The sequence below is a fragment of the Castor canadensis genome, chromosome 10, assembly GCF_047511655.1.
Source record: "Castor canadensis chromosome 10, mCasCan1.hap1v2, whole genome shotgun sequence".
NCBI classification, from domain to species: domain Eukaryota; kingdom Metazoa; phylum Chordata; class Mammalia; order Rodentia; family Castoridae; genus Castor; species Castor canadensis.
This window is the reverse complement of record NC_133395.1, coordinates 105,395,670-105,416,922: the sequence shown is the minus strand read 5'-3', so window position 1 is coordinate 105,416,922 and position 21,253 is coordinate 105,395,670. Positions and strand designations below refer to the sequence as shown.

General features: G+C 35.4%; 1 protein-coding gene across 5 annotated transcripts in view; it reads right to left on the bottom strand.

Moving 5' to 3' along the window:
* Positions 1-10,697: 10,697 nt before the first annotated feature.
* Positions 10,698-21,253, bottom strand: part of Znf385d (zinc finger protein 385D) — a 975,601-nt gene continuing 965,045 nt past the window's right edge. For all 5 annotated transcript variants that reach the window (XM_074043826.1, XM_074043825.1, XM_074043823.1 and 2 more), the window contains 3 exons: positions 13,967-14,145; positions 12,844-12,945; positions 10,698-11,095 (listed from right to left, as the gene is read on the bottom strand). In XM_074043826.1, coding sequence (XP_073899927.1) covers positions 10,862-11,095; positions 12,844-12,945; positions 13,967-14,145 — 515 coding nt within the window. In that variant the 3' untranslated portion in view covers positions 10,698-10,861. The remainder of the gene's footprint in view (positions 11,096-12,843; positions 12,946-13,966; positions 14,146-21,253) is intronic.

Below are 21,253 nucleotides of genomic sequence, written 5' to 3'. Positions count from 1 at the left end.
TTCCTTATGTTCAGGCTTTTATATCCCTCTCTCAGAGACATAGATCAAATGGATCCTGTCCCAACTATGTTCCTTGAAGAACTAAATCCCTCTTCTTGTTTTCTTTCCTCTGGAAACCTCCCAAGCCTTTGCTGTTATACACTCTGCCCTGAGGGAAAAACCTTTTTTCTTTCCTCAGACTTCTGTTTCCTTTTTGTGCTGCTAGTTAAAGTTCAGATCAATTCACAAGTCTTCCATTTGTTTTATCTTGCTATCAGGAATTAGAACAAGCCTCCCTCATTTGGGATTGCCCCTTACACTTATTCCACCACTTTTGGCCTCTGGGGACCCAAACAAAAGAAAAAAATTCCCATTTGTTGCCTGTTCTGTGCTTGTTGTTGTATGTTGGCTTTATATTCCTTCTGGAAGCCTTTTGGAAAAATCTTGTACTCACAGATGGCAACAGGGGGTGGGGAAATGCTGCTGCCATTGCAGGGGCCACCATTTCTCCTCCAATGGCTCAACTCTACAGTAGCCATCTCCACCATGATTATGCTAGAATGGTAGACATGAATTCTGTACCATCTTGTTACCTCCAAACAATTAACCTATATCTAAAAGGTCTAAAAAGTGCTCTAAATTGATATAATTATGTGTATATGTGATATTGTACATTAGTCCATCAAGCATTGGGCAAAAATATTTGCCCTGAAATTCCAGGAAATTACTGGCTAATTACTGTGGCCAATTTTCAAAGGTTTTTTGTTTCATTTTTATGCATGCTTCAGTCTTTTCATGCCTAACTTAAAACTTTGTATGTGCATGTATGTATCTGTAGGATGGTTTTTAAATTGCTACTATTATACGAATCATTTCTAATAGGTAAAAACTGTTGTCACTCTTAAAAATTGGTTATATTATCTCAATGAGGTCTAATTAAAATTCAGGCACTCAAGAATTAACTCTCAAGTGCAGACTAAAGAAAAAAGTGGCCATTTTAAAATTAAAAATGGCAGAAGGGATCTTAAAATGTGGCTCTTTGGATAAAAGGTACATATGTGGTTAAGATGGCTATAATTTATCTAAGAATTTTCTAAATTCAAGATTTAATATATGAATGTAAAATAACACACACATTCTATGTGCATTATAATGAGGCTATCCTAATCTTGTTCTGGTTTTAGTAACATTTGCATGAAATTGTCTTAAAGAATAGATTTTATACTCCTAAGGAAAAAGCTAAATTAATATGTGTATATGACATCTGTATAGCTGTCACATTAATTGTTGCTAGCTCCTGTATATGTTAAATGTATTTCTGTTCCCCAAATGCAACAAGTTGGTGCCCTCTAAATTAAAATGGTTAATTATTCTAGCCCCTTTGCCGGATTATGTTCAGATGTTCCTAATTGCAACAATGAAAACTTAATGGACTCCAGATAAGTCTAGCCTATGAGGGACTTCTTCCAAACCTCTTTGTTGCTTAAATTTGTCAAGAGTCTAATTGGCACTGACTCCTACCTGACCAGCCTGCCACTCCCCTTTAACATGGGAACAATTCAGACCAACCTGGATTGCTAATCCCAGGAACAAGGAAAGACCTACTGGGACATCTCATCCTGATGACTAGGAACCACTCAAAAACAAAGAGTTTAAAAGAAATCTGCTGAAACAAAGGGGGAGTTCTCAGGTTCCAAATGGAGTCATTTGTGGCAGATCTTCCAAAGCAACTAAAACTGAGAGGATTTGAAGAAATGGGTCATAAGCACAGTTACCTAACTCTAAAGCTCATGCAGGTCCAGGTTCAAACTAGGCAGAAGCTAGCTTTCCTACTACTGTTATTCCTATAGCTTCAAGAAAAATCTAGGTGTTCTTCCTGATTTATTAAAATTCACAGCCTCTTAAAAAGAGGAGGGCTGTCCAACTTATGCCTCTACTCATAGGCTTCAAAATTACATCAGACATAGGAAGGAAGGGGAAGAATTATTTCTTCCTCCCTAATCTATAAAATCTTATCACTTGAGGTAGCCAATGCTTTAGATATCCTATCCCAAACCCTCATTTGATGTATAAAAACTAATTGACTCTTTAGTCCTGGTAGTCTTATGAAACGAGAGGGCTTTAGAAATACTCACCACTACCCAAAGTGAATCCTGTGCTATGTTTGAAGAAGGTTGTTGATTTGGGGTTAATAGATCAGGAAAACTTCAAACTAGCATTCATAAACTAATCCGCCAAGCCTATCAACTTCGATAATGGGCCACCCTAAGATGGCTTTCATGGGAAATGCCTGGTCATGGTTATCATGGCTCCTCCCCTTCTTGAGACCTCTAATATCTATTTTACTTCTTTTCACCATTGGTCTTTGCTTTATGTTCTAACTAGGTTTGTTTCTTCTTGCCTCCAACAACAAAGTTACAAATTATATTACAATGTGGGTTCCACCTCCTATCACCTGACACTCCAGTGCCTCTTAGCCCCTGGGAGCTGGCTTCCATACAATTTTATTACAGTATTCCATGACACCTTGCAATGTCCCCACAGATTGCTCCAGAATCCTCTGCCAGAATAGCAAATATATAGGCAGGGACATTTCTACAACCCTACCCAGCTCCAAGCATATACAACAGTGGTACATTTGCCCCACTAAAACCAGGATTGGTTTGTTGTTCTGTCAGGAGGGAGGGATTTGGAGAAAGCCCCCTCCCCATTTTTAGGAGATATGGTAGACAAAGGAATACCAAAAAATGTATGGAATATGGGGGATGGATCAGCCCACTGGGGGGAGCAAGGAAGTAAAAGCAAGCTTGCAGAGATGCTCCTGCATGTGATACTCAAACCATAGTCCAAGGAAGAAACCACCAATTAGTAAGGTCCACAAAAAGAAAGACAATCAAAAGTGGCCTATCTCAAGGTATAGAACCTGTTCTCAACCCTATCTTGGTACACTATGCTCCTTTGAATAGCCACCTGCAATTCTCTTTCCTTTCAATGGCATTCTAATAAATCTTCCTTTCTCCTAAAAAAAAGTTTACTAGTCTTTATTTTATTGAAACTGACTAAATAGTTCTTAAAGAATTCCTGATAAAAATAAGGATTCATTTGTTCACAGTTGCAAGGTTATCTTAATACAGAACCATAGACAAGATAAAATGTGATATATTTTACATCTCTGAGTCAATAAAATTGATAGCATTTAAACTAGGGAAATCATTGACATTTGGAGGATTTTATTACATGACGTACAGAGGGAGCAACTGACATATGGGAAGGTTTTATTACATGACTTAAACCAGAAGTCATGTGTAAAACAAGTTATGTGAATTTCCCTGATTATTATTACTACTTCTTTAATTCAGTATTTTACTGGAATACAAGGGGCAGTTTTTGGGACTAAAATGAAAATTGATATAACAATACCATAATAATCACTCAACTATCATAATATAAAAACAACAAAAAATTCCATTCCAAGTGCCCATGCCTACTTGGAGGCATCTAGATACTCTAATGAAAGACTAGCCAGCGTAATGTAAAGAGAAAAGGCATATATGATGAACATAAGATCTGATAAAATGCACATATTTGCATCCTGAGCATTTTGGCTTCTGATACACAATCAGAATTCCATCCCTGTGTGACTACTGACTATAAGCAAGTCCAGGTCTTTGAATCTCAGTTTTGTTTATTTAAAAAATAAGCATAACCATGTCTACTGTAACTCTCCCCAACACTTATAAGAATTATTGTTATCATATAAAACCTTTAGGCAAGAGCTTGATATCCAACAGAGCTCTAATTGTATTTTCTAAGTCACAGTACTCAAAAAGGAGAGAAAAACTCACGTGAATATTTTTCACTTAAGTTGTTTACTTCAGTTACAAACATGTAGAACAAACCAGTCTATTTTTCTAAATTTCAAAACACTACTCAGTTCTTTTGACTATCAATTCCAAAATTTCATAAGAAGCTTGGTTGTTGTAAAAAAAAAAAGTACTGTCTTCTATTTGTATTCATTAAGTATAAATGGAATAAGCTGTTTTAGATCTTGAGACTAAAGTCTGAGTTGTCTTTTGTCAATAGTTATCATTCAATTCATTTGATAGGGTGTGTTTGCAATTTTAATTTTAGTGTTAAGAATGACCATTGTAAAATATCAAAACATCTAGTATTTTTTGAGATTGAATATTTTATCAATACATGAGCTAATATTAAGTTTTTCTCTGAGCTGGGTGTGATAAGATGCTCCTGTAATACTAGCACTCAAGAGGCTGATCTAGGAAAATTGAGAATTCAAGGCCAGCCTGAGCTAAATAGTGAGACCCTGTTTCAAAAAATAAAAATATCTTTTCCTCTGACCATTCTTAGGAATTATTTTAAAAATTGTCAAATTTCAGTAAATTAAATATCATTCACACAAATGACTGACTACAATTGAGTATATAGATTTTAGTTGACATTGACATAATTATTTCAACCAATAAAAGAATTGAAAACTATGACTAAAAAATTTACCAAGAAAAACAAAGTTTTAGGGTATAACTTCACCTGTGTATAAAGGAACGATTTTGAAAACATCCCATCAATGATTTTAGGATAGAGAAGAGTACTTAATATAGAAAAATGTGATGTAGCCTCTGTATCATTTCAAATATGTAGGAATTTGAGTATTGTAAGCATTAATTACATTTTAATACAATTTTTCAAATTTAGAGAAATAAGGCTTCAATTTTGGAACCAGTTTGAGTGACAAAGGACTTGCTTGCACTAACTTCAGGTTTTTCTTAGTACATCTTTATAATTCATTATTATGCCCATTTTTTTTTCAGAAAAACATTTTTTTCAGATAAGTTATGGTAATTCCAGCATCCCTGCCCACTGTTCATGTGTCCAGATCTCTTGGCCACACCAAGAGAATTTTCCATGTTGTCCAACACTTCCAAACATTTTCCTATAATCTTTTATTTTTAACCAGAGTTCATCAGATGAAGTTCTTCTTGCCTATTTGATAAAAATTAAACCTTTGAAATCTTAAGAACTTAAATTTCTTTTCCAATTTTAGTAAGTGTAGCTCAAAGACTCAATAGACACAAAGCATTTCATGAAGGTTATTTATCAATCTTACCTCACCCTCATGTCCTCTGCTGTAACTATACAATAATATATATTAAATTGACAATGTCCCATAAAATCCACATTATTTTGGTTAATAAAGTTTGATATTCCTTAATATAGACTCAAAGCTCTATAGCATTCTTTTTCAATGGATTTATGTTGGACAATCCTATAGCTGATTGACTTTAACTGTTCACAGACATGTGTCATCTTGTCCTGTAGTAAAGGGTTTTCTTTCTGCTCATTTTCTTTAATCTCTTTTTGCCATGTTCTGGAAACTACTTGGAATTGAGAATTTAATAAATTTTCAAATTCTATACTCAAAATATGTATTTTACATGAAATGACACAAATACATTGCCCAGCTCTTAACTTCTAGCATAATAAACTTGCTATAAAACATAGAATGTGATATTGTATCTCCTTGTTAATACCTCCAGTACTTTACAGTGATTTTAATTTCCAGTTGTGAAAGTAGAGTTGTTTTTAGTGTAAAACCAATATAATCATTGAAAATAAAATGATTTGCCATAGATTTGGGAACAAATAACAGATATAAAAGGTGTCAAGGCTCCTATTTTTTTTAATTTACTGTTTATGCCCTTAGAACTGGTTGCTATGCAATTATTTTTTAGTTGTTGTTCACAAATTGTATTAGTCCTACTCTTTGGAAACTGCCTTTAGAACTGACTAGCCATTCATGAAAAGAATGTGATTCCATTCTATATGATGTTAGTAAACTTATTCAAACACTATGGAACTCAATTTGATCATACATAGTAATGATCCTACTTGACTACAAATATGTTTGGCAGCTTGTTAAGTCAACTCAGCCATCAAGGAAGGATGAGTTTCCATCACCAGGAAGGCAGGGGAGACCAATAAATTGAGGTACTTTTCAGTCCTTTCAAACCTGAATATTGACTCCTCCAGGTAATTATTCATTCTGAGGCCCTTCATGATCTGCATGGACTTCTAATTGAGTAGCACATAGAAGGTTTTCCCAGTGTAGAACCAATTTACCATCACCATTATCATTCTGATAAGGTATAAGTCCATTCCTGGAAGCAGCAACCTTGTAGGCCACATGAGAATGATGTATCAACATATCCATCTTTCATTGTAGACCTTGATAGTTCTCAGACATAGTAAGTGGGCAATGGAGACCTATCATATAAACTATCCATTTCACCCCCTGATAGAAGCTTTTCTAGTTATGGAAGGATACCTGTGTACAAAGACCAGAAGGGATGCTCCAGAAATAAATCTCATTGTTTAACAAAAATAAACAGCAATTACTAGGTAAAACATTCACTGTCAGGACTTAGTTGAAATAATTCTTACAGTTTTAATGAGTATACGCTGATATTTTTAAATAAAAAGAAATGATCTTAATACATTGTTCATCAGCTAAAACACATTCTATTCAGAATAGAATTATTTATGGCTGAGATGGAAACTCTTTCTTCTGAACAGAGAAAGTACCAGAGAAGGAATAGTACAGCATGTTCATTGCTCTTTTCCACGCTCACACTGCTAGCTTCCTATTGGTTTTGTTACACATTTACTTATCCAGTCTGGGAAAACCTTGCATGACTGGCATCAATCCAGTAACAATTAAATAGTACATGAATTGGCAGCTCCTCCGATAGTAATTATAAAATCTATATTGATTGATAGATGACTTACTATGTTATGTACATATTTTTTGACAGATGCAAGTTTTTTAATAGCTGTTTTATTCAGTACAGAAAATGGGTTTTATTAAAAGAAGTGGTCTTTTATGAGGAAATATTAAACCAGCATGGCCTTTCATCACCCTCCCACATTTTACTGATGCAGAAAATAAAGATAAGGTATTTAGTCAACTATTTGAACTTACTGTGCTTGTCAGAAATAGTCTCCAATAGACAGATTCTTTCAGGCTCATTGTTTTCCCATCACTTCATTCTAGTTTTTGTGTTCAAATAGTAATACTATGCTATGTACAGAAAGGTACCTCCATGCATCAATTCAGATACAAAGAAGAGGCCTTTGGATCATTTTTAGATTTGTGATCTGACTTCTTTGGAAAAGTTAAAGGATTACATGGGCCAAGATTCAAAAATAGTGATTGAAAATTTGTTATGTGAAATTTAATACATGTGTACCATATATTGTTCTTTTACAATCTCATAGGAAGAAATTTACAATATGCTTTGATCTTATATTTAAAATGTCAACATCTTTTCTTACTCCTTTATCACTTACTGTCCTCTTAATTTCCAAATAAGTATAAATGCAGTCTTTCTTAAGCATTTCCTTGGCAACAAATTTGTATCTTTGGTGGTAGTGGCAGTGAATATGGTAGAGCCTGCCTAGCAAGCATGAGGCCTAGAGTTCAAACCCTAATACCATGAAAAAAATAGAAAAAATAAATAAATGGCTAATGGCAGCGAATTATTGTGATAGTTAAGGGGACCCTAAGAGGACATAAATGTAGCAATTATTTCAGATGAGGCAGTGGCAACATAACTATCCACAAACCAACTATGTTTGATTATGGGGCTAAAATAATAACTCGTCCAAGTTCAGAATGAGAGGTATAATCTGTCGTATGTAATCATCTATTTTCTCTGAAGACAAATGCAGAATCTTCCCAACAACAAATTTCTCATTTGTTGATCTTCATGGGGTGCAGATCCAGGGGCATTTGGCTCTTGCAATGCATTTATATTTGTTTGAAATGAAATAAAAAATGCTGCCTTATCACCTTCCCTGCCATGGGTGTGATGCATGGGAAGGGGTGTATAACCATAAGTCAGATCACCTTTGGGAATTTTCACAGCATCACTGCTGACCAATCTGAATTGTCAATCTTTATTCCTGACAAAAAAGTTCCCTAAGGGAAAGGATATTGATTCATAGCAATCTGAACTATAACAGATGTTGATCTGGTGTTGATAAATGTGTGGAGTGTAGAGGAGGAACAATTCACAAAGAATCCACTGTAAACTCTATGGTTAGGCTTCATCCTTTATTAGGTAGTGAATAAAAGACAACTGATGCTTACAACTCCAACATAAGAGACCATTTAAACAAAAATGGTTCCATAGCAAAGTGAGGCAGAAGGGATCCAGGTATTTCTTGAGTTTTCTCATATGGCTGATGGAGAAAATATGGCTGATTTGTTTGTTCCCAGCAAATCATGAGAGTTAGTAACACCTTGTGACCTGGGACTCTGTGTCTCCCACAGGCCCTGACTTCTGGAGGACTGGCTTAATCCACCAGATGATGAAAATGGGGGAAGAACACCAAAAAGCACATTTTAATAAGACAGCATCAATTCACACTGATTCTCCAATAGAGAGGCCTTATCAGATGGGAACGGGTTGGATAGGGATTCTGGATGGCTATAGTGAAAGACAAAAATATTTGACAGAGTAGGAAAAGGAAATTAAAGTCTAAGTTAGAAGCTGGCCACATGGGATAGACACAGAGCCCAAAGTCACAAACTCATGAGTAATTAATTGTCCATCTGGTAAGTTAGCAGGGCCTGTAGAAAAAAGGAAACATTTCCTAAAACCAGAAAGTAGAGATATTGATAAATGCAAAATCACCAGGTACTTTTGAAAACAAATTTTAATGCTAACCAATGTGTTTAACCAGAGGCATGGCTTGAAATTCTTTTGACTGGAATACTGACAGAATGAATATATTTTCTTATACCCTCTCTTTTCTTTTTTCCTTCCTTTTCTCCTCTTCCTTTCCTTCCTACCTTTTCATTTTTTTCTTGCTTCTTTTTTCTCTTTTTTGTTTTGGTTGTTCAACAAATATATATAAACCAACTGCTTTAAAGATACATTTATATGACAAATTTCTGTAGCTATATGGTGGAGAAGTACTCCAAAGACCATGTTTAATGTTGAGCACCAAGCACGCTATGGATGTTTTTTAAATATAAAATGACAAATGCTAATACCTATCTCTTCAATGGTTCATCTTCATGCTATACCTCTCTAAAGATTACTACAGTTTAGGTAGAGAAGTTGAGGAAGGTGATGCCCAGCCTTTTCCCTATATTTTTAAATAGACTTTACAAAATCTTTTCAAAAATACTTTTTCTTTAAACCTAAATCACTTATAACTGATTTGTACATATTTTGTCCTTGCTTTAAGTATCATTGTTCTTAACGCAACAGATAGGCTGCATCAAACCCCACCATATTGATAGGTAGATGTTAGCTTTCTATGGGAAAAAGCAAATAGCCTTTATCACAAATTAAAGGCACAGCTATTTTACGCCATTGTTACCAATTTAATGATAACATGTAACACTGAATGGTTATAGAATTATTTTATATAGATTTTCTTTTATAAGTTATTCTCTTAATCTTTCTAACATATATACAATATACATATATTTATATATACCCCTGATAATTATTGTTTTAAAGGTAAAACATCAACTCCTTTCAGCTTTGTAGTGAATCTCAAAGGCAGTCAGTATTTCACAACTCCATTGGAGAAATGATATCCTAGTGGACCTTAACAGTACTGTTTTTAATCGCCATTATCACTGTTAGGCAATGAATTCAGATTCATTTTTCTTATTGTTTTTAACACTTAAATATATATTAGTTGTTTATATCATGTCAGTAGGAAACAGTAGGAAATGTAAAAAAATAATAAGCCTACAATAATAGATAATGTTTGTCTCTACAATCATATTTAAAGCAGAAACTTTTGAGACAATCCTACTGGTATGATATAAAGGAGATACTGCAGAGTCATAGTAACCTCTGTTTCTACCAGATCTGTACTAACATGAAAGATTTTTACTTTGTGTTATCATCTGAAGTTATGACTCTTCCTTGTCTTTGAAATAGAGTAGTTGTACTGATTTCTTCCTACACACCCATGATACATGGATTTACTGTTTTCGGATACAGGCTCATTACAAACACTTCCCTGTTTCCAGCAATCCTTGTTCAGGGTGAGAAACTCATATGTGGTAAGAAATTACCTTTATTAATGCCTCCCCACCTCTATGCAAAGCCCTGTTCTAACAAGCTGGATGGGAGAGGAGAATGCTGATTTGGGAGGCCTCCATGATACCATCTGGTGTTTATTTTCTACTGCTTACTGGTATGAAATAGTTGTTCATTCTACCTTTTGCAACTCTTGACAAACCTAATGGCATAGATTGAGACACAGCACTATTGTTTTACAAGACATCTACTGTATCTACTTTTGTTGGGATAAATACCCAGTAACTGCTGTCATAGCCAGAGGACCAGCACGGGTACTACTATTCACAGTGTTGCTTTTGTTTTTGTTTTGTAGTTTTTTCTTTTTTCATGTTACTTTAATCTACAGAGTAAATTACTATATATACATTGGAACCAGTTAATGCCCTTAGACAATGTATAGTTGTTTCATAAAGCAGGAAAGACAATGCAGGGGGAACAGGTGCCCAAAAGCACAGTCACAAAGGCTTTGAAAGTTCTAGGTACCAGTACAAGTCAATGTTGGAGATCACTTCTAAAACAATCAATATTCAAGAGGAATGCTTTAATTTGGAGAAAATACCACTCCCTCCCACCCACCCTCCAAATCTTCCCTCCCCCCTATTTTTTTGTAATCTTTTCAATTCACTATCAAAAGTCCTGGCTCTTCAGATATACTTTAAACTATAAATAAACACTGCATAGTTCTCTTTTGTTTGTTTCATTTTTGTTGTTGTTTTTTGAAAAATTATTGCAGTACAATGACTCCAGTTTGGAATTCAGTAAGGAGCAAACAGCACAGGAGTGTGGGTGGTCCGAATGGGTCCAGGAGCTGGCCGCAGCAGTGCTGGAGGAAGTGCAGAGGTCTGGAACAGGGTGGCTGCAGGAGCAGTTCGAAGACTGAAGGGAGAATTCACAGCTACGGCAGCAGCTGCAGCTGCTGCTGCGAGTGGGTTTGGAAGAATTCGAGGAGCCAATGGCTTTGAAGGTTCTTTTGAAAATACTAATTTTACCTGCAAAGAAGAAATAAAAAAGGTAAGAACAAAAGTTTTGGAGTCCATGCTTGGAATCCCAAATGGTAGACAGCTTAAAAAATATAGTAGTGAACAATTACAAGAATAAACTCACTCTGGTGAGATAACAATAAAGAAAGTGGAAAGCATAAAACATTTTCCCTTTGGAAGAGATGACGGAAGATAGCCAAAAATGGCCAAGCAGGGATGTTGATGACTTCTCTAGAAAGTATCCACCAACCTTATTTTATTTTAGTTGAGAATTATACTTCCAACAAAAAGACAGGAAATTTTGTGTCACACATACACATTAACTATCATGGAGCAGAGAATATTTTAAAGAAAAGATTCATTACTGATGTCAATGTTACTAGACTATCCAAGTAGTAGACTGGGTGGCACAGAATGCCATTTCCCACTGCATTGGACACAATTCAAGGGAAATAAAAATAACAAAAGTTAATATTCAGAGAAAAGTAAAGAACACTTATCTTACCCAAATTTTGACAAGTTACCCTCTTTCTTTGTGCTAGTGGTCACCAGGTTCTCTCACTCCTTTTCTACAACAGTAATATTCTCTCAGTAGTAACATCAGGTCTCTCTAGAGAGAATGTTCTCAGGCATGGAAAAAGTAGCACAGTGACAAGCAGTTAAGAAGGAGGGTTTAGATTCTAACAGTAACACAATTTTGACTGCTCTCTGTTTAAGAGCCATTTACTTGCTTGTCAAAACAGCATCTATGTTGGCTGAGACAGCACTCAAGGTTATGACTAGTGTTGCTGAAATACCAACTCTGGGCAGAATTTAGTCTCCCAATGCAGCTAAATGTGTTTCTATACAAAAAAGGAAAGTGTCTTCATTTGTATAAAGTTGGAGAATCCTACAAAATTAATTGGGTCAACCCATAGGGTGGTCTCATAATAGATGACTGCAGTTTTCCTATAACTTTGTTTATATGCTGTATACTGTACACAATAGCAACCATTATTAATAAAATCTATTTGAAGAAGACAGATTTCAAAATGCACAATTAAGCACATCTGATAGGTCAGGGTCTTAGGTTTTCACTGGGACCCGGGTCTCTGGTGAAAGTGGCGGTCACCTCAACCAGAAATAAAGCACACGTTCATCAATAACAGCCTACAATGTCAGAAGGTTTCACAGGTCACGCACGCCATTCCACACAGTTCCAGTCAGAACATTACACTAGGAAGCTTTGTCATCTAAAAAGGTTATTTTGAAGAAATAGGAAAAAGGCATTTCCCAGGATGTATTTGCCCAGGCATGTACAATTAAGTGAAACTAAGGCATACCCTTGAGCACATGGCTTAAAAATCCAAAATGATTGAGAGTATTGACAGTGCCAAGCTTTGTCTTGAACACAAAAAGAATGAGCTTTCCTCTGGCTTCATTTCCTAAAGTGTTCACTAGCAGCAAGACCAGATTTCATGGGGTTACTCAGTTGGTGATGCAAAAGAGTCTGGCTTTTTTTCCTTCCAAGTGTCCAATGATAAACCTAAACTCAACTCAAATAGAAGGTACTGGGCTGTGGCCAAAGGTGGCAATACATTGCAACAAGTCATGTGACCAATGATTACATTAATGTAGTAGAGGTTAGACTCTAAAGTCAACTTATTAGGTACATTTACTCCATTTGCTAATTGACAGTCTCCCCCAGATTCATGCTCAGAGACTGCGGGACATTAAAGAAATCATACAATCTTTGGGGAAGCAAAAATGTCACTCACCCCCAGTGGATGCGCTGCTTTCTGTAGTTTGTTGTAAGGGCTGTACTTAGGTTTTGGAGGCTTCCCAGCAGCTCTGTCTTTGTGCCTTCTACTGCTAATGTGCTATTAAAAGCAATTAAAAATGACAGCTTTAAAAAATTCATCTAAAAAGCCTTTCACAGATATTCTTTTAATCTGAGGAAAGATAATGATTTCATGCACGTTTCAGAAAGACAAAAATGAAGGAGAATGTACTCTTACCTTTAGATCTGAATACCTCAAGGGCCTGATTTTAATATATTTTTAACAAATAGAAGAATCATCTTTTCCAAGTTTTTTGCCTTGTCACCATACACATATCCATTTTTAGAAAAGTGTTCACAAAAGAAAGGAATGTCTGAAGGAATTTTATGTGTAAATAAACAAAGATGCCCAGGCAGGTGTGAATTTATTTCCATACCAATATTTATCCTCACATTTATACAGCCAAATGTCAACTTCTTAAATTCTAAAGATAAATAACTAAGGTGCATAAAATCAGCAAAACATTGTATATGTACATATAAACCACAACACAATGAAAAGCCTGGGTTTTCAGCTGGAAATGTACAACTGATGTCTTTAGAAGGCTATTCAGAGTACAAATGAATATAATGTGATTAGTCACCCTTTTTTGGCAGGTGGCTGCAGGATTTAGAGATACAGTGCAATACCACATAATAAAGTACATACAATAAAAGAACAGAACAGTACAAAATTAGTTTCAGTATAGAAATATCTAAACAAGTAAAAATGGAGCATTGCACATTGACCTTTAATGAAAATCAACACTTTTCAGGGGGAAACCTGATGGAGAAAAGATCTGATAACCCCTTCTCCTCCCACGGTGCACATACAAGAATAGTATAAACCCACTGCTGACACTTCCAAAAGGTTCTCAAAGCCACTGCATTTTCGTATTCCCTCAGCAACTAAAATAATCATAAATAAATAGGGACAGTCACTAGAAGACAAGTGGGACGAATGGATGGATGGATGGATGGATGGAAAAGAAAGAAGAAGAGGAAAGAAGGAATCATACACATCCACATCCTGCTCAGAAGATTGCCCATTTGTTTTCATTCCTAGAATATCAATTGATTACCTGTTTCAGTTGTGTTTCTGAGTTGACGTGCACATCACAGATTTCACAGTGAAATGTTTTGTTTTGGAGTCCTGTGTTTCCCTTATTAATGGGGCCTTTGCCTTTCACTCCTGCTCGAGGAAAGGCTTTAATAGTCCCACTTCCATTCCGGGCTTCTAGCATGGTTTTGTGCTTAGTACCTGCCAGGAATATTTAGAAAAAATTAAAGACAGAAAAGGTGAGGGGAAAATCTTAGATAGTAGACACCTTTGAGAAACAATATAATATCAAAATGTGAAGCCATGTTTTAGAGCAGTTCTTCTAGGAATCATGGTTGAGATGTTCATGATGTAGTAGACTTTAACAGTGTGCTTGTGTCACCTTATAACATGCTGTTACTGTTAACATTTCAAAAATGTTCCACATTACAAATAAGCACTATCGGTATGGTAACTAAACTTGTGAGTGAGCCCTGAGGCAAAAATTAAATGGGTGTGACAATTTCATTTCCTCTTGATGCTATAATAAGACATAAATGATAGCTGATGAGGAAGAGTGATTTAGTTGAAAAGGTATAGTTGGAGGTGAAGTGTAACAAATGCAATCAGATTAAACATGGTGTGTTTATACAAGTGGCACTAATTAAATACCCATTTTCTAAACAGAATACAAACAACCTTTCTTGGCTATGTATTTTAGGTTCAAAGAGGAGGAGTAATAGCAAAAATCCTTTACATCTCTGAGAAAGCCGTATTAGAATGGTAAAGCTCATATTTATGAGCTGTGTGGTTTCAAAAGCAAACAAGTGAGTAAGAAAGAAGATGCAGGGGTAGACTCATAGGTTAGGCAGGTACACTAAAAATAAATGTCTGTTTTTTACTAAATCATTAACATCTTTAGGCTGTCATACATAATTAATATAACTTATCAACCATTAACATTTATTTGTTCAAATCACTGCAGTTATATGCATTTCATGATGAAAATTTTCCCTCAAAAATTGCTGCCTTCTAGTAAGTGTCCTTTACTTTTCTCTCCCAGTGACGTGTTTTTACTCTGGAATTTTCTTTTACACTCATTTGCATCCTTTCTGCTATTTTGATGTTTTGAGGTTTTTTTTATTACTTTCTCATTCCTATTTTATTATATTTATTAGGTTGTTCATCAGTTCTGCAAACATAAAAAGAGATTCTTATTTTTCTGAGTCATAGGCCAGCCTTCCAGAACCACTGAATATTAATGAGAACTGTTGGGGATATTCTAGGTTAAGTGCAGATTCCATCATGCCAAATACGAGGCAAATACATGAAGGAATGTAGCCTCATGTTTCCCTCATTCAAAATGATCAGTATAAAAAATGTACATTCATAAACTCTGAGTGCTCACTTTGAATATCCATATTCTTATGTACAGCTAATAAGATGCTCGTGTCTCAACATATTATGGAGAGAAAAGGAAGTCAGCATCTTGCAGGAAGTTTGAAAGAACTGGAATATGGAGCCACAGAACCACTCCATGGTGGTGGTTGTGAAGCCTTACTGTCTGCTTTGGGCCATCTCCCTTGCAATACAGTAAGCACAGATACTTCCCAACTCATCAAAAGTGACATGCAAGAGAAGAAATATGTAGATGGTGTCCAAACATCTTTATTTAAATCAATGATTTTATTTTTGAAAATCCCCATACAGCTCTTTTAGTCAAAAGTACAAGCATTAATACAGCTAGTTTGGCTTACGAATGTGCTTAAGAAATCAATACAGTCTCATCCCAACTTTCATGAGGGACTTCTCATTCACTTTTGGCTCATATCACTTGTGATTCAGAGTTGGAGCTTGGTAGGTTGAATGTACAACCACACACACACACACACACACATGCATTCCTGCATGTGATTAAAATGGAAGGGTTGTGGAGGGGGAGACTTCAACTAGTAACTTTTACTCTTTTACTCCCCAGTCAAAAGTCATCAAATAGAGTCAAACTTTTTTACAATACAACCTCATTCTCTTAGTAATAGACTCTGCCATAATTAAATAGCTATTAGACAGGTTTGTAATATTTTAAAGCCTGAGTAAGCTTTAAGTAGCTGTGCTTCCTCCAAATACAGCTAAAATTCAATAAAATGTACTCTTAATTTTAAAGCATTTATTGTTTTTGAGATAAAATGTGCATTAATAATATAAACATAGTGATCATTGTAATTTTTCTTTATTGAATCTTTAATAAATTTCAGGTGCTATGCTGAATTCTTTCCTTGCTCACAGTAGCCCTATGAAAAAAGGAGTATTATTATGCCCACTAGAGATAATAAATTTTGATACAGAAAGTTTAAGTTATTTGCATGGGTCACAAAATAAGCATTACTTGAAGTTCATAGTAACACAAAAGTGGACTCCTAGTTAAGTCCCTAAAAATCTACCCAGGGCTTCTAATTCATCTGGATGTGGTTGCATACACATTTCTCATGGCACCTTTGTTAATATTTCAAATAGAAAATTAAAGTGAGTCCTTCCCAAAATTGAATTTTGAATCATTCATATTCCACCAACCCTTGCTTTCTGGCAATGATATTTTCGTCTTAGCAGAATTCCATGAATCATGAGACTTTGAAAGCCTTTGGCTCTGTGGTGGTCAGTGACATCACCTCTGATTTCTGTATCCCATAAACATCTTATAAGGCCCATGACTACCTCTGTGATGGCTCAGCAGGGCAGTCATGAGTCTGCATCTGCACTTGTCTCCTTCCTCCTCTGAGGAGTAAATCTGCAAGTAGTCAAGTGGACTTTTTTCTTCCTGCTATTTTTTAAAGGCTGATATTGATAATAACTTCCATTTGAAGCTTCACAATTTCTGGAAGGAGAAACTATATTCCCATCAAATTCAGCAAGTCAAGAAGCTTGTATTTATCTGCTTTGGCTTAGTAAGTATTGGATACCTTGGGAAAAGATAATTATTGTTCTTATATTTGCAAAAATCAAAGTAAGATGGGAGGATAGGGGTAACTTTCCCTTTCTTTCCCCATCATATTTTCATATTTATGGTTTTGTGTGTGTGTGTGTGTGTGTGTGTGTGTGTGTGTATGTGTGTGTTGCTCTCTGTTAGTAGGGCCACACCCCAGCCTTTTTGATTGTAATTTGTTTTAAAGATACTGTCTTGCTGTCTTTGCCTGGGCTGACCATGAACTCTAGATCCTCCTGACTCTACCTCCCAAGTAGCTGGAATTACAGGCATATGCCACCATGCCTGGCTTTTTTTGATGGAGCAGTCTATTGTCTACTTTATATGTATATTTTAAAAGCTTTGGATAACTTAGCTAAAATGGCACTACATAACCATTCCTGTGGACTTCATTTGCTTTTAGAAATGCACATGATTTTAATGGTAACACAGACTTTGCATTATGAACATGGCATATTTAACCACTTAGCTAGTATTAGGCATGGGTATTATTCCCTTCCTTCCCTATATAACGAGGTTGCAATGAACATCATACTCCTCAGCTTCTTATCACATATATGATAGCTTCCTTAGGATAGATTTCCATAAGTGGTATTGTAAAGGCAAAGAGTGTGATTGTTTTTCATCTCTTGACTCAAGTTTAATAAACATTACAAAGGCAGATTCAGAGGGACTTACTCAATAGGAAAATACTCTGTAAAATTTTCCCCTTTACAAAATAAATTTCAATGCCTTAAAGTTTAATTCTCCTAAATGTCCATTAATGCTATTACATTTAATAGGATTTGACTGGATCCTTAACAAACTCATACAACTGTTAACAATGATTTAGTTACCTTCTCACTGACAAGTTCAATGTCTTGCTTATGGCTAAGTGGGGAGAGAATTGGACAGTATTCACATGAACAACAAAACTGCAAAGGAGGGTTCCATTTTTAATGTGTTTATGCTGTTCAGCATAACAGCATTATATAACCATTCTGTGTATTCCAAGGAAGAAAAGCTCTCCTGAATCTATACACTTTAAATGAATAATTAGCATCAAAATTCTCCATTATGGTCTTTTTAAAACCTTTAAGTATCAAATTAACCTTTTATTACTCTGATCCCTTATACAGAATACATTTTCCATGTTAACTGCATTTGCACTTTCTTTTAGAGAGGAAAAAATTAACAAAACTTGTGGTCTACTTTATCAGCTTATTAGTAAATGTGAAACACTCAGAATGGCATCAAGTGATCAAGTAATGCTCCCAATGAAAATTATTTCTGTTAGTTCCCTGGTTACAAGTAATTTGGTGATGTACCAGTAATGAACTTTATATCAAATGTACAGAAGTAAGAGAGGAGAGGAGCAAAAGGAGAAATCTAAAACAGGAAAGAAGACCTTTGGTTCTAACATCAAAATAAGGCCCAGAGGGAAAGCTATGAAGGTGGTAGTGGGGGAACAAACAACACAATAGACATAGTGACCAAATAAAGCCCAGGATAGAGACATGCAGGCTGAAGGGCCCAGTGGGCAGAGATTATGGCTGGGTTGGCCAAAGAGATAAAGGTGAAATTGTGGAACTCATATAGAAGTAACTTTTGGAATCTTAGCATTCGAGGGGAAGGAAGTACCAGGCACGTGGGAAGTCTTCTTTACCAAGAAGGCCCTGAATCTCTGACTACAGGATGGGAACACTGAGAATTTCCCTTTGCTACTATAGACATGCATTGAACAATCTTTATGTGCATCTGTCTTGTCTCCTTATAAACAAGTCCCATTTTTTATAAAAGCATAAAAAATGCAACAGTATTTGCATATACATTCCCCAAGAGAGCAAAAAGGTCTTCACATAATTCACATTCAGTAATCCATAAATAGACAAATCAGTCTATCTAGACTTCCATAGTATAACTGAGATATAATCCTGTCTTGGTTAAAGTAGTGTCTTCATTTACTTTTTTACATAAATTAGTTTGATTCTTCTTTTTACTTTGTAAGTGAAAATAACAGATGCTCTTAATAAATAATTCAGAGAGCACAAGGAGGCATAAACTGGAGGTGAAATCCTATCCATTGTCAATGTCAAGCCCCATGTCCTCAATAGGAACACATTTTTATGTGTCCATTTTCAGAAGTGTTTTAAATGTCATTGTCCATGTGAAGCATGGACAGGAAAAATAATAAAAGTTGAGCATTCCGTTGGTTCACACATGAAACCACTTTTTAACAAGAAGTCATGTAAAACTACATAGCCAGAAAATGTAGCTCGACAATCTCTGAAGTCACGTATTCTGTTTGTCAACCACTGAGAGGTCAACAAATGTGAAATAACTAAACCCTGCATGCTTATAGGTTTGTAAAAGTTCTTTTATTAGATAATACACCCCAAATCATTCACTATCACAACCTCCTAATTTCTACATTATAGCTCTAGTACATGGACTAGGAGGAACTTTTGTGATGATGAAAATTTTCTGGATTATACAGATATGTGATAGTAAGATAGTCATTACTCATGTGTGACTCTTTAGCTTCTCGATGGCAAGCCAGGTCTTGCTTATAGCTGTATTGTCAGTGCCCAACACACGGCAGACGATCAGTGAGAATTAATTGAGGTAGTAGATATTAATGCAAATCAACAAACACTGAAATTATTTTTTTTTCATTTGTAAAAAGAATATGAGCTCAAGCTGTCAAAATTTTGCCATTGTGTGTAGCTTTGGTTTCTTTTGCCTCAATGTCCTCAGTTACAAAAAAAGAAATTATGTGTTCTATTGAAGTGTTATATGAGATGGATTTACTCTTTTAAGGATTACTTATGGCATTCTGTGTGCTCAATAAATTTTAGTTAATCTACTGTTTTTCTTTCTTAACATTCTTGTTTTTGTTAAGGTAAAATTTTAGAAGTCTCCAAGCATTTAAAAATTTAGTAGTCTGTCCTTTGATAGTGATATTTTATGAACATTAAAACTTAGTGAAGGATAAAATAAGTCGTGTTTAGGGATAGAAAAACTGGAATCAGATTAGGGAAAACTATCAAATGTTAGTGATTCAAATAATTACCAGAAAAATCTTCCCAAATTAGTAATAAGCTTTAGTGATTAACCATTTCAAAGTTTTGTTTTTTCAATTATGTAGAGACAAACCATCAACAAAATTAGCTGAAAGAGTACAATATTTGGGGAAATTTCTTGAAAGAAGATCAAAACGTGTCTATTGCAATATCTTTGTTCATCACATACAAGTTTCCAGGGGGCTTCCAGTCCCCTTAGGGTGTTCTAAGCATCCCTAGACTTATTTTCCCATATTCTAAAAATATCAAAGCAGGAGTGCCTCTGTTCAAATTCTGTGTTCCAATGTTATGGAATATGAATCAATTAACTGCAACTTCATGTGGTTACAGCTCAGTGAAAAACAAAAAGAGAAAGCAAATTGAATTAACACCACTGACTCCTGAATAGAGTTAGCGGCAGCTGCGGTCATACTAATAGTCATGTCATAATATTTGATCCTTAAAAGATGCCATATGGTCCTGTAACTCCACTGAAGTTAGAGAAAGAAAGAGAAAGAGAGAACCCTGAGAAGAAAATTTCCTTGCCCACATTCACATAAAAAATATATCTGAGGATAAAAATTAAGTTAAATCACTTCTACTTTATTCTACTAGATTCCTACCACAGATTGTTTGATGAGTATTTGTATTTCCAAAAATCTGTTTATAATTAGTTGATTAGGATTAAGAACACACTTCCCAAGATTTCAAAAAAAAAAGTATTTTGAAGGTCATTGACTTCCCATAAGCAACCTACAGTCGCATAGTTCTTCTCTCAGTGTGGTGGACACTATGTTTATATGGAATGTACTTTCAATGGGGAAAAAAGAAAAGAAAGATTACTTGGAGAATATATGAGAAATATCCCCCCACCCTGAAGCCTGGCAGCTTCTGAGCAGAGTTGGTCTTCAAACCCAGTCTTAATAGTGGTTTGCTAGTGCCTGGCTCTAGAAGAAAGCTGAGAAGTCTTCTGAAGTTATTTTGGAAGAGTAGGGGAATGTAGGAGGTTAATGGGATCCTAAAAGTGGGGAGGGATTGTGTCCATCCCTAAAAGCACCTAAAGAAAATTTGAAAACGATAATTAAATGGACTGGACACTAACTAGGCAGGTTGCTTTTCACTAGCACTGTGAGCTGGCAGTTCTAAATATATCAATGATGAAGTACTGCTTCCTAAAAAATGAAGTTAGCCTATATTTTGAACAGTGTATGTGGTTACCATTGCGATTGATTATACAGGAAACTAGCACATTGTGGTTACTCATCCTATAATGGACTTCTTCTGGGCCTTGTCCTCATATCAAAAGTCA